General features: G+C 35.4%; 1 protein-coding gene across 3 annotated transcripts in view; it reads right to left on the reverse strand.

Annotated features, from left to right (window-relative positions):
* GULP1 (GULP PTB domain containing engulfment adaptor 1) overlaps positions 1-14,090 on the reverse strand; it is a 163,808-nt gene that overhangs the window by 11,507 nt on the left and 138,211 nt on the right. For 2 of the 3 annotated variants that reach the window (XM_074145049.1, XM_074145051.1), the window contains exons 9-10: positions 6,837-7,061; positions 3,818-3,956 (exon numbers count right to left, since the gene is read on the reverse strand). In XM_074145049.1, coding sequence (XP_074001150.1) covers positions 3,818-3,956; positions 6,837-7,061 — 364 coding nt within the window. The remainder of the gene's footprint in view (positions 1-3,817; positions 3,957-6,836; positions 7,062-14,090) is intronic. The other variant, XM_074145052.1, reaches the window with a different exon arrangement.

Here is a 14,090-nt window from a genome sequence, read left to right on the forward strand (position 1 = left end):
CCCCAAAATAATTGTAGCATAGTCAGGTATTTCTTTCTCCAATACACAGCAACCAGTAAATCTTTGAAAATGACCCTTTCAGACAGCAGGTATAACTTCCTTTCCCTTTCCCATTCTTTTCTCGATGGAAATAAATTCACAGGTTGAAAAATGGACCAATAAATTCAAAACCATGAAATGCTTATGTTTTACATCCGCAACTCAAACCACAGGAAGACATGAACATAATAAATTCTTGTTTCTGTGACCTATCTGACATTCAGGACAAGAAACACGTAATACTGGAGAGTAGCAACCTTGCCTTTGTAAGAAACTCAAATGTAGCAATTACCAATCAAACCTACAAATATTTGGCTCTTCTGCTGCATTTTGCATCCCAATCTTCTTTACCTTAGCTATCATCCAGGCACAGAGTTATGCTGATATATGCTTTCCCTAGATGTCCTAGAGCAGCTATGATAACAAATAAAAATTAATCACAATGAAGACAAGCACCCAAGAAAATATTTGGAATCAGCTGAAGTAGTAAAGTCCAGGAAGCCTTTCCCTTAGCTGCAGGCTACTCCATATTTTTTTCTTTTGGAATTATTACAGCATAAAAAATAGTTCCACCATTATTCTGACAACAGACTCTTAAATCTCTGGAAAGATAGCATCTTGGAGCAGATTTCTACATCTGCCAGTTGTGACCTTGGATTGGTCAAGATGCATTTGAGTGAAATAAATGTTGACAATTCAATAGAGAATGTCCCTCTCCAGTTCTTTTCTGAGATACAACAACAATGCTGCGCCAACAAAAAACACATAAATTAATTCCTCCTTTAAATAATTAAAATTAATAAGTGAATTCCTTGCTTTAAGATAACTCAAAAGATTCTTTTAAGTTTGCAATCCCTTACTCCATAAGGAAGCAGCAGCATGGTGTTTAACATGGCATGTTTGGCTGCACTAACTATACATTGGTCAATTGTTCAATTAAGCAATTATTACATTGGGCTGAAATATTTATGTTTAGTCTGCAAGCCAGTTACTGCAAACTTAGCATTAAAATAGGTATTTCTCAGCAAAATTTTAAGTATAATTACAATTCTAGAAAGGTCTTTTCTTGAAAAAACACTTTTTTGTAATTATTACCTAAGAGACATTTTATCTTTCAAAATAGGTAAAAATAATCTATTTGCTGTCACTGATATACCTAGTAGTGAGCAGACATTTACTGAGAAGCCACATCAGTATAATGCTGAATAAAAATTCAAAATTTCAAGAAACTGCTCCCTTTTATAAATCTTCAATGCTTTGGAGATAATCATCTTTCCACGAAAAGTTCAGTGTTGCACTCTTCCAGTATTAGAATGCTGGCTTTCTTGAACTACGTACTGCAAGTTAGTCAAAGCAAAAGATATAATTTATAACTCCCCTAATTTTTTTTCTGGGAGACCTACCCAAAGGAGAGCTTGCAAGCAGAATTCTAACTCTAGGCATTTCTCTTTATGAAAAGCTCAACTGCCATCCTGGTGCTAATTATCAACTATGAAGCTCTTGGTCTTGGAGGAAACCAAAGTGGTTGGTATCACTACCGATCCTGCAAACAGGACCTGTCTTTCCTGTGAAGTGTTATTCTTGGGTGATTTGTCAAACTAGCCAGTTGATGAGTAAGACGAACTTTGACTTTGAAAAGCCCATTTTGCTTGAGCAGAACAAGTGCCATCCCTAGGCAACAGGCAGCTGAACCTCACTTAAACAAATGGAGCAACTAAGGTTGACACTAGCAAATAGATGCATAGGTGCATCCTTATCTTTCTTCTTGTTTACTACTGGGTGTGATAAAGGTGAAAGCTATAAAAATGATAAAATCCAAGAAAATCACCCTATAATTTCAACAAAAGTGATGGAAGAAAATGCTCAAGTGCAGCGACAAAGTAGAGGTAAGAACATGAGAAGATGTTCCAAACACCTCAGAAAATGGGAAACACTAAACTTTGGCTCCTCTTGGTTGCCACCTATCTGACTTGTACTGGAGAAAGAAATGCCATCTTGCTTGTATTGGCAGCAATAACAGCATATAAGCCAATGTATTACTGTACATTTTTATAGTACTGCAACATTACACAGCTTGAATGAGATTCTTATGGGAGCTGAACTTTCTCATCTAAGACAATAATTCCTTGTTTGATTATAAAATATTCCTCTTCTGTTTCAAATTGCACTTCTGAAATATGCCGAAGGGTGTTAATAGCTGATGAATGCAACAATTTTCAACATAAAGAGCAGGGATCAAAAGTATAAAAGCTATGATGTACTCTATGATGTACTTCTGTAATCTCTGAAGCACAGCAGAGTGAGGAGCACAGAGAATTAACACACAGTCTGCCACATCTCTGAACTACATCATCTTAATATCATGCAAACGAATCAAATGCAGAAGAAACAACTATTTTAAACAGTACACATCACTGAATAAGCAACTTATTTATAGTATTTTCTGTATTAGACAACCCACTGATTAAACAATTACAAAACCTACATAGCTGGAATTCTCAAGACCACTCAGCATTGACTGCTGACTCCAACAAGATTTCTAGCCACAATTCCAACAGAACCGAGATAGGACAACAGGGGGGGAAAAAAAAGATAATCTCATCCTGTAATTCAGTTCAAGTTTTTATTCTTTGAAGCTTGATATGCACATTGAGATTGATCTTATGGCACTGTCTGCAGTTTCAGAGGAACAAATCTGAAAACGCTAAGGGAGTTCTTGGAGGAAGTGTCTCTGAATTACTTGTTTGTTCTTCTTTACAAAGCCATAAAAATTCTCTTAATAGAAAAGTTCTATTCTAGTATTCTATTAGAATATTCTAATAGTATTTTAAGTTATTTAAGAATATTTAATAATAACTTAAATTTTACAGTGCATTTTTATAATTATGCACATCTCTCATTCATACCTTACAATTCTACAGACAAGCAGCACTTCCCAAAACAGGCAGAAACTCTTCAAATGTGGTATTATATGGTGGCAGGCAGTAGCATTAATGCTCCTTACTCATACTAAAATAGCCATCAGAAATAGAAGATACTAAGCACAGATTGCTGCTTCTACAATCATTAACACGATTTATGTATGCTCCACTCTCCTCACCCCCAAGGCATTTCCAAAGCTTTTAAAAATACTTTGTGGACTCCTAAAAGATTTCCAGTAAAGCCAAGAACCTTATTCTAGCTGCTTTCAAACCTTTAGAAAATAAAATTGCTATTGTTAATCATCTTCTGAAGATCTTTTAGGAGTGGAACTGGAGAGGTTCATCAACTATAACTGAAAAACAAAGCTGTGGATGATATGAAAAGTAGTATTAAAATCAGTATTCCAAGATAGTCTACATCTTGAGGGACTTCTTCAGCTCTCCCTTCCACATCATCATCACCGTACTTACACCACCTGTTGTCTTCCCCAGAAATGTAGGCTTTAGATGCTACAACTGTGGCTTGTCACAGGAAAGAACTAATAGGAAGTAAAAATAATTCTTGAAGTAAGTACAAAAGAGATACTGTAAAAGAAAAGCCAAGTTAAAATTCCCAACCCAATTCCTTCAAACTGTTTATATAATAGCTTCAGAAAGTAAATAAATTTGTTTATAATATAACTTGGCAGCAACCTCAATGACTTCGGGAAGATGGTACAAAAATGAAACGGCATTACTGAATGTGATTTACAAGAACTGTATTTGGCTTTTCATGCAAAATGTACGTAAATCTTTAAAGATGCTTTATTAAAAAAAAATAATGTAAGCAAAATTAGGTCAGTTCTTACAAAACTTACTGATCTCTGTAGATCTACTGGGTACTGGAGGAGGCTGTGTACCATTGCGAGTAGGTGTTGATGATTGAGGGGATATGGGAGAAAAGGGAACCATATCAAAGATGTCAGTGGAAGGTGATTTAGGTGTCACACTGCCTGCCTACAATAAGGACAATAAATATTAGGGCAATATTTCACATGAGAAAGATCACAATACTGAATTCTTCAGCATGCAGATAAAAGCCACATTTTCAAAAAAGTTAAAAATAACCATCAGCATGCAAAAGACAGCTCCTGACACCAAGCAAATGGCATTTGCAGTTCAGAGTCTGAGACATGCTAAAACTCAACAATATATAAGCAGCATTGTAATTTTCCCATTTTCAGTCCATCTGGTGCAGCCAGAAATGTATCACAGTTAAACCTGAAAAAGCTGGTGACAAGCAGTTCTATATTGCAGAGGGATGAATACAGGTATGTTGACAAGACCCATTTAAGGTAATACTGCAACAAGAATATACTATGCTCTGGAGTGCACAGAACAAGAAGCTAAATCAAAGATACAATCCCAATATTCCCTGTTTACTAATTCTTCCTTACGTGATAACTTACTTGACAACTTAAAAAACCTGGTGTGATCAAAGCTTCAAATACATTTTTTGGTAAGTAACAACCTAGACATGCAATAAACTGAACATTAATATCCAAAATAAAACTCTCATTCTTGAACGTGGAACAGAAGAGATTTCACTAGTAAGGCCCAAGAATTTGGAAGGGTTCAAAAAATACTGGATAGGCAAAGAAAACCCAAACCTGATAATTACTATCATTCTATAGCCATATTTATTTTTTAATGATTAATTCCTCCTGCCATCAGTTCATTACTTCAGGACAAAAAAGAGGCACGGTCAAGTCAGAATAAACTGAACACAAAAGACAGATGAAATAGATTAAAACTGAGATTGACAAGCCAAAGGCAAAACAGATATGCAAAGCTAGTTTGCATGTTAATATTATTTAGACAATACAAACCCCCTACATTCTGTGTATTAGAAGGACTACAGAGCCAGGCACAGGGAAAGTCTGCTGTTTTCAAATAAGACTCAATTTCACCAAAATATTCACATGAAAAATTTTAAGCACAAGTTAAATCACACAGATCCTTTTACTGAGAATACACAAATAAGACAACCTGGCAAGCAGGTAGTCTTTAGCGCTACAGGCCCATGAGAGTTTCATGGACCTAAACCTTACTTTGGAATGCTACTTTCTTTAGTGCCTCTGCTGCAGCAACTGAAGCTGCCCTCTCACGGCACACAGCTCACAACACACATTTCTAAGACAAGTCTAGAGGTAATTTTCCTCAGAGAGGAGCTCTGAACTCCCTCTGTTTCTCGCTGGAGGCTGCAGTGGCTGCTGAGAAAGAAAGGACATTTATCCATATGTTTTTCCACTGAATACACTGCTTAAAGAGAAAACTAGAATCCATTGCATACACTACTAAGGAGAAAACTAGAATCTGAAGTTCTATATTTCCTGTTTCTTAGGAGGTCTGAATTGATATTTTAAATTTGGATTAGCAGACATCTAGAACTCTTCAATATCTAAAAAAACCTGGGATAATTCTAGATAAGTTTACTGAAGAGCTGGGTTGGGAGGGTGGGATGGGGAAGGGGGGAAGCAACATTTAATATGCTGCATCTTTTTTGTTCTATTTAAAAAAAAAAATTAGTCATGTTATTCCCTGGAAAGACCATATACAGAACTCTTACTGACCTCAACATGAGTTAGGACAGCAATTTCAAAGATAGTCTGTTGTAAAAAGATTTCAGTGCATACTGCTTAGACACAATAGGCTCTTATTACTGTGTTCATGGACCTTGCATTAACCTCCTGGTGCCTTGGAGCATAGTCAGGGAACCAGTATAATTCAAGCCAGGAAGATCACTGGCTGTCATCTGCTTCCACTGAAAGCAGGGCAATGGATGTGCTTGACCCAAAGTAAACATATAATCAATCTCATATCCCTTTATTCATACAAAGAAAACTCTCTCTGACTGTAGATAGGTTTTGCCTGTATCAGGAAGGTGGGATCAGGTTTAATGCGTAAGTACATGCCATGTATTAACCTACATTTCCCATCAACAGTGATGGATAATCCTAGAATGTCTTGGAGATAATAAATGCTAATGTAGACTCTCCTTATTTGTTAAGTATTTATGGCTACCTAGAAGCTAGATAAAAAACCCAAGCAGTATTTATGTTTAGTCTTAAATAAGTCTTTTAGGCAAAAAAAGCAAAACCAAACTTTACACTGTCATTTCCTGTCTATATGCCATTTAGTTGAAGTTACTGGCTATTTTGATAGTATTGGTACAGCTAGTTTAAGTAAAACTATAATTTAGCTATTTTAAGAAATTTATATTTTCAACACATAGGAGCACAAGAAGCAGTTTTATTTAGTGAACACATGCAGAAAGCCAGGATGTTTGCCAAATACAGCCAAATGTTACTTGCAAATGGAAGAAAAGTTGAGACTGTAAGCATATTGCTATGAAAAAGCAGGCAATATGCCCATTTCATATTTAAGAATATTTTTCAACCTTCATTTTGCACAGAGTTTTTATAAAGTACACTAAGAAGTATTTAATAGCTGATTGCTTTTCTACTAATTCATGGGGAGGAAAAAGCCCTTAAAGTTGGACCTTTAGAATTCTTTGTTTTGAATAGCTATTCTTAATATAAGGAATTTTAACAAAAGATTGACATATAACACAGAGGTAATTAATTAATGGACTAATTTAAACATGTTAGAAAAATAAGAATTTACATTTTGGGGATGGGAGAGAAAAAGCTATGTAGAAATAAGAGTAAATCTTCACAAATTCCGTATTTTAAGAGTATCCCTAGAGAACCTAAGATACATCTGCTCTGTCCTTTAACCACTGTACAAAATGCACATTTATAATACAAGTTAACAGACAACAGAAAACAAAGGAAAGCCAAAAAAACTGAAAAAGCTTTTGCACAGCAGGATTACACGAGGTCTTGGGCAGCTGTATTCACTGGTTGGCTTTGGAAGACCACTTTTTGAAGGTGGTGGTATTAATAATCCAGATGGTAGTCTAGAGTCAGGTGAACTCCTAGGAGTAAGCGTAATGGAAGAGATATCTAAACAAGGAGGTGAATCCTCATTGTTACACCAGAAAAAAGTAGAGGGTCTTTGAAACACATGTTCATCATTATCACACTTTATGTGCAGCAGCTGAAAAGGAATCACAGAAAGAGAAAACATTCTGAGGAACAGAACATGGTCACGTCAGGGAAAGAAGAAAAAAAAAACAGATTTCATACTTCAAAAAAGTTTGTCAGCAACTTGCTGCTCAGTGCTATAGTTACAAGATAGAAAACTTGAAAATATTTTAAAACAAAATCTAAAAATATACCACAGTTAAGAGGTAACTCAGTATTAACTGGAATGAAGATGACCTGCTTCTTGATAATTACACCAAATAAAATGAAGACAGGCATCTTTCCAAAAGTGGGTATGTCAGATGCATTGACAAATGTCTAAATCCACCAACATATCAGCAATATCTCATATCTGCACAGGTAAATTAGCAGGTAAGCACTTATCTTGGGAGAAGAGTTACCCTGGTGGTTAAAGCACAGGTCAGAATTTTCTTTCTCTAAACCAGGAGACATCTACTATTTACATCCCACCAATATTTAAAGAACATTTAACTACTTAACTAAAACTTTCTTAGAGTAGAAGCTCACAGTACACAAAATTTAATATTTACATTAATACTAGACTTCATTTCCCTATCTACAGGATTTGAGAACCTAAACATTTATGGACAATAATACCCTTCTGCCATCTTTTCTGTGTGGATGAATAACTAACTGAACTCGGTACTTTCAGTAGCTATCTCAAAAGCTGAGGCTCGTTGCAAAGCAAAGGAATCCTCCTGTCCCTACAACAGCAGCATAGGATGTAGGACTGAATAAAACTTTTCTGCTGGGGAAATAAAAATGTTGAGGATTGTAAGATTCTCTGGATTTCTTCGCAAATACACAGAACAGCTTCGAACAGAGACAAATGAGTAATACCCACATCAGAATACAAGTGCTAAAAGCATTTACCTAAGATGACAGAGTGGTAATTGTAAGGTTCTGGTCTGAATTAAGCAGAAAAGAAACTGAAGCTAACTGTGCCTCATATGACTGGGAATTATTTAACTATATATTCCAGAAAGATTCATTGTGCATTGAAAGCAAAGCTAGAGGGCTTTGTCCACTTTGATAAAAAACAAAACACCTTAATTTTTTGCCCCAATTGGAAATATCTGCAATCCTGAAAGGTTTCAAAAGAAATGGATCTTATGTTGGTGAAATTAGAAACGAAGAGCCTTTAGGACTGATCCTGGAAAGAAAAGCAAAATCAGAAATGTCTTTAGATATTTGATTTAAGAAACATGCCCAACCAATACTTCTGTTAGGGCCAAGTTTGATTTCTTCCTCAAAATCTGAGGAAAACAGCTCTGAACAATTAAAACAAGGCTTTAGAGAAGGGCAGATTAATCTTTGAATCTTAACAGAAGGGATTAAACACTTTTACAGACAGTTCTTGGCTACAGCAAGAGTTTATACACTGACAAGGTGGGAATTCGATCTGTGCTGCAGGTACCTTTCCTAAAAAACCCTCCGACTTGCCCAGGCTGAAGCAGTGGTAGATACATGCAGCAAAAATTTTGAAGTCTACTTTTTAACTCTTCACACAGTGTTACTCAACTGATATGACATGATTATTTCATTAGAACTTTACATAACTGCAGTAAAGCAGGTTTCAATCAATGATTTTAAACCATTTTTTTCATAGTTATGTAGAAAACAAAACATTTCAAATCCTGTTAAACTCAGTCTTAGTTCCTTTCTTCACTTTCTTTAAAGGTAAGCCAGATTAAGGGTACAGATATCCAAATTTAGTAATAATGCCATACTTGCGACATGCAACAAAATTCTCTAATCAAAATTTACAATTCATAAGAAAAAAAAAGTTTTTTACTGCAATTGCAAAGGAATCCTCTGTTGCCAAGCTGGTATTGTGAAATTGGCGGGTTGGAATGGTAATCAACAAAAATGAAAGCAAAAAACTACAAGAAATAAGACTTAAATAATTTTGATTATTATTTCAAGAGCATCACGAGACTATAGGTAGATTTGCAATGCATTGTTCTCCCACTACTCTGTAATACTTGCTTCTATACATATATACGGAAAAAACAGATCTCATATTTGTAAACACTGGAAGATACTAGATGTAAACAGGCAAACCATGTAAATAAAATATTTCCCTGAAATTTAAAACAGGAGAGGATGAGTAGTTTCCATTAAAAAGCACGTATATCACATGAAAATCCATGCAGAAACCAGTAAAATGCAAATAGGATGCAAAGCAGCAAAACTATAAGGATGATGAACATATATTAAATCCAGACAATGAAAGGTTTCAATACAAAACCACAACAGACTACTTGTATCATTCAAGCCCTGAACACCTGGCAGTCACATTTCCTCCTACTTATCTAACAAACAATGATCTTAGGACAATTCACACCACATAGGGTGAGGCAAGATACGTCGAGCTTCATATGATAGTTTCGGCAATGTGTCATGTCAATCATGAATTTTCACTAGTAATTCTTCACTTGCATGGCTGTACAGAAGCCCACCAGTGGGCACGTGGACCTGTGCTGTGAGCGCTGTTCTGCGTGTTGCAGCCCATGACTCGGAGACCTGCGAGGCTGACAGTGGCTGTCTGCTTACAGCCCTACGTGTTCAAGCAGCCCACGGACAGGACGGGCACAGCAGGGAAGTATATTCAACAATCAAAAGTAACAACTGGAAGATCACAAAGAGAAGGATTGCACAGAAGGCTTTTAATACGTAGGAAACATCACCAGATTCAGAAAATGCAGGAAGAGAAGGGAACAGACCCTTACTCTAAAGAATACAACCTAAAAAGTGTGTAACTTCTGAAACTTAATACTCTTACACCAAATTGCAAAGGAGGAAAAAGAGTAAAAATATATTACATTGCCATTTTATATAGCAATTCTATTTCGTCTGAGCTTCCCACTGTGTAACACTGAACAGGTCACATTGGTTTAGTAGATATATTGGTAGTAGATATATTATTTTCCAATATATTGGTAGGCAGTCGATATATTACTTTCCAATATATTGGTAGGTAGTAAATATATTACTTTCCAATTTGGGCCCCATTTCATAACCACAAGAAAACAACATGTTATCTTTCTAAATGAAATTAACATATTAATTCAGTGGACTTGGTCTCTATTATGATTAGATGTTACTATATGCCTGTCAAAGGGGGTTTTTTTTGACTCATTCTGTTTAGCCTGATGCTGAAGATGCTCTGTTTGGCTGCATCATACTAGAAAATGTGGCATGATTGAGTTTTTGTTAATCAAGAAATCATTTCAAAATTGTTTGTTTTTACTAGGTGTCTCAAGACATTGATTGCAATCTCTGTGTCATACCCCCATAGCAATCATGTAAGTGTATTAATGAATTAGAAAATGTTTTTCTTCCTTAGAACATTCAGGTTTGTAATATACAGAATAGTCACAGTGGATAACTGCAGTGAATGTTATAGGGAACTGTGAATGACCCTGGATTGGAAATTATGTGGTTAGTTACAAACCCATTGATTACAAGCTGCCCGAGATTTGGGACTACTAAAGATATATTAATTTACTACCTCATAAAATAATGTATAAGCATTAGCAGCTTCATTAATTAACTGCTTCATCTTTGCTTCAGTTATTACTTTTTCAGTAACATGAAATCTGACATTGGCAATTTCAAATTTTTTTTTTTTTTAATGACACAAACATAATAGAAGTTTAAACCCTCAAGAAGTGCTCACTGAACGGGGTACAGAATATTATGCTGAAAGAGCATAGACAAAGAAAAAACATGTGCGTTTTCCCACTTGGCAGTCTTAATGGAAATATGAATCAAGTGATATGCCTAAACACATTCCAAAACTCTTTTCTGAAATATGCATACAGTTCCAATATCTATCTTGGGGTTTTCTCATGAGCGTGTTAAAACTTTATAATGAGGGTAATAGGTGCAGGTGGCTTATGCTTCTGAGTCACAGTTAAAGAACTTTAAAAAAAAAAAGGTCTAATCAATCAGTATCTTTAATGATCCATTTAAAAATTGAGGGGTTTTGCAAGACTGCCATGATAAGAATACATATTACATACTACTTCATTGACAATACTTAGGGAGAACAGAAGAATACGACCCCTTTCGGGGGCTGTTTCTTCCAATACCTTTTCCTGCTGCCTTTCAGTTCTGCTTCTCTCATATTTCATTGTTCTCTCTTTTAAGTTCTTTTCCTGAATATTGCTATTTTCTTCTGTCTAACTTTAGAGTCATGCAGTTGTCACATGCCTTAAGCATGCTGTTCAAAGAGAAAACCTTAAAGGCATGCCTGAGAAACTTCAGCCAAGCCCAAAATAGACTAAAAATCTCTCTTATCTCATCAGAGGTTCCTCAGTGGCCCACAATGGTTTACTGTTCAGTCCACTATAAAAACAGGGTCCTAACTGTAACTGGTAATCCACATGAAGGCTGTTTGTACAGAAAACCCAGGCTGCTCTAAGAAACACCAACAGTATAAATAGCAAAAAAAAGACGTCATGTGAAACAGCGCTCCCAGGGATGCACTGATCCTTGGAGGTTGGATTTACACATAGGAGCAGCATCCAAAGTCTTACTGTGATACAAACTTGAGCAGTGTCATCATAAACAAACAACAAAATGAAGATCAGATTGTCCTCACATAATCAAGACCAAATGCAAAAAAGACCAGTGATTAATGTATTGCCAAACCACTAGAACAGATGAAAAGCAAACAGCACAGATATAAAGTAATGGAAACTAGCTGTACATGCAAGGGAGCGAGAGACAAAAGAAACTTCCCATGCCAACATTTCCCATGGCACATGTAAGTGCAGCTATAGAGGCAAAGTACTCTAAGGAAACTCCGACTTTGGTATAGTGTATCCTTGACAGATCCATTCAGGAAATGAAAAAAAAAAAGCTGCGGTCTCTATTGCATAACAATTCTGCACTAGCAAATATAGATATTTTAGGGACTAGCTTTTTAAAGTTTTAGCAAGACTAGCATACTTAAAAACATCAACCCAAAAGCAGGAAAAAAGATTACTAAGCAGTTTACTATTTACTGAATGTCCTGAACAAAATTAAATCTAAATAGTTACAATACCCTGTGAGAAAAAGTATGCAGAAGATTGATAATTTGATGTTCAACTTTCACAGTATATTTTATGCAAAAGTATTTGATTATACAACCTAGTTTTCTTATTCTCAATTCTAACTGTGATTTCATTGCTTTCAATGGCTTTTTATACATTCAGAAAGAAATTTTATTTTTCCCATACAGTTTACAAACTGACAGAAAAAACAACTACATAAGACTGATGTTAATTTGTTCGTTTTACTAGATATAGAACAGCCACAGAAAAATTTTCATACTGATACTAATAACCAACCAAGAAGATAAATTTTGACAGCAAATGTATCCTTCTCAAGTAAAAGTTGACTGCTGTCAATGCAGCCACTTACACATTGCAAAAATGTATAGGGTACGTAATTGCATTATTCACGCATGTAATTTGCATCCATTTCAGTCTGCCAGTATTATTTTAAAATACATCCTTAAATAAACCCTTAAAAGGCCTGCAAAAATTAGCAATGCAAGCAAGAAGAATCAGGAAAGCAGTTTAAGATAGATTTCCCTTTGTATTTGCCAAACAAGCCTGTAATTTGCACTACTTGTAAACTGGAGAGTAAAGTCACCTCTTAATTATTATTATTATTATTTTCAATTTTCCCATGTGAGTGGATTTTTGTTAGGTCGAGCAATTAAGGACTCCCAATAAACACCCTAATACTCCTATTTATTGTTATTGCCTAAAAAAAGAAAGTAATTAAAACAATCAGTAATGGATTTTTCAGCTGGAAAAATATTCTCTCGCGTGAAGTTATCAATCATCCAATTATTTTTAATTCTGTGCTTAAAATGAAGCTTCAGCTTACAATTCACTGCTTGCATTTTCTTTTCATAGTTAAAGCACTGATGGATTTTGGATAAGTCACCATCTGTAATATTTCTTTGGACGCATTTTGATGTCAGAGAATAGCAACTTAAGATGTTTTAGCACTATGTTTTGCAAATAAACTGTTCTACATTGTTACCCATGAGTTCAATACATGAATACATGACCGCCTCCTTTTAGAGAAGTAAATCTGTCAATGAAGTCACATAGTGCAGTCCAGCTTGGTACATCTATTTTGTTCTTCAGCATCACATATACAGAGCACCATCTTTGATAAACTATAGATAAAATATTTTTAAAATATTTTGGAAGTACAAGAGGATCTGAATTTTAAGTCTTGATAGTATTACATTTGATCTTGAGTATGAATTCCAGAAAATAGCTTTATGTATGTCCTCATGTTTAGTTAGCAAGCCTATTTTAATTGACAACAGGAAGTTATAAAAGTTTATTTTAAGTGATAGTCTGGATGCATCTGCTTAGAACTGAAGGATGCTGTGACTAGAATTTCCTTTTTTTTTCAAATGTGAAATGAATGAATAAGCGTTTAATCCTCTATGAAGTTATCCATCCACAGTTTAAAGACGCTCTCAGATGCTATTGTCTTTTTGATACTGAAGTGAGAACAGGAGATGCAATCTGGTTCTGTTTATTGGAAAATGGTCTGGGAATCAGAAGACTTGAGCTTTAGCTACACTGTCAGCAAAAGCAGAAATTGCTATTTTAAAAAAAACCCCACAAACCGAACAGTGTCAAGCGTCAGTGAAATAATAGAAAAAGAACTGAACTTGCAATTTCTGAGGGTATTTTCTACCTACTACATTTCATTAAAAATTAATGGGAAGGCTAATGTGTCTAGAATAATTAAAGACACCAAAATCAGTCCATTTCAGAAGGAAGAAGCAGGAGTAAAGAAACGGTAAGACTGGCACTGCATACAAATGATAGAATGGTTTTTCAGAAGAGAAGAGGATGTGGCACACAACGTGATTTCGATGTTTATATTTGTCATGTTCTGTGAACTGTCATCACAGGCCCTTGCAACATCTTCTGCTTCTTTAAGTATATGCTTGTTTAATCAAGTTGCTAGTGTTGACTTTTGAAGTGCTAAA

Source organism: Numenius arquata, chromosome 3 (genome assembly GCF_964106895.1).
Source record: "Numenius arquata chromosome 3, bNumArq3.hap1.1, whole genome shotgun sequence".
Lineage (NCBI taxonomy): Eukaryota > Metazoa > Chordata > Aves > Charadriiformes > Scolopacidae > Numenius > Numenius arquata.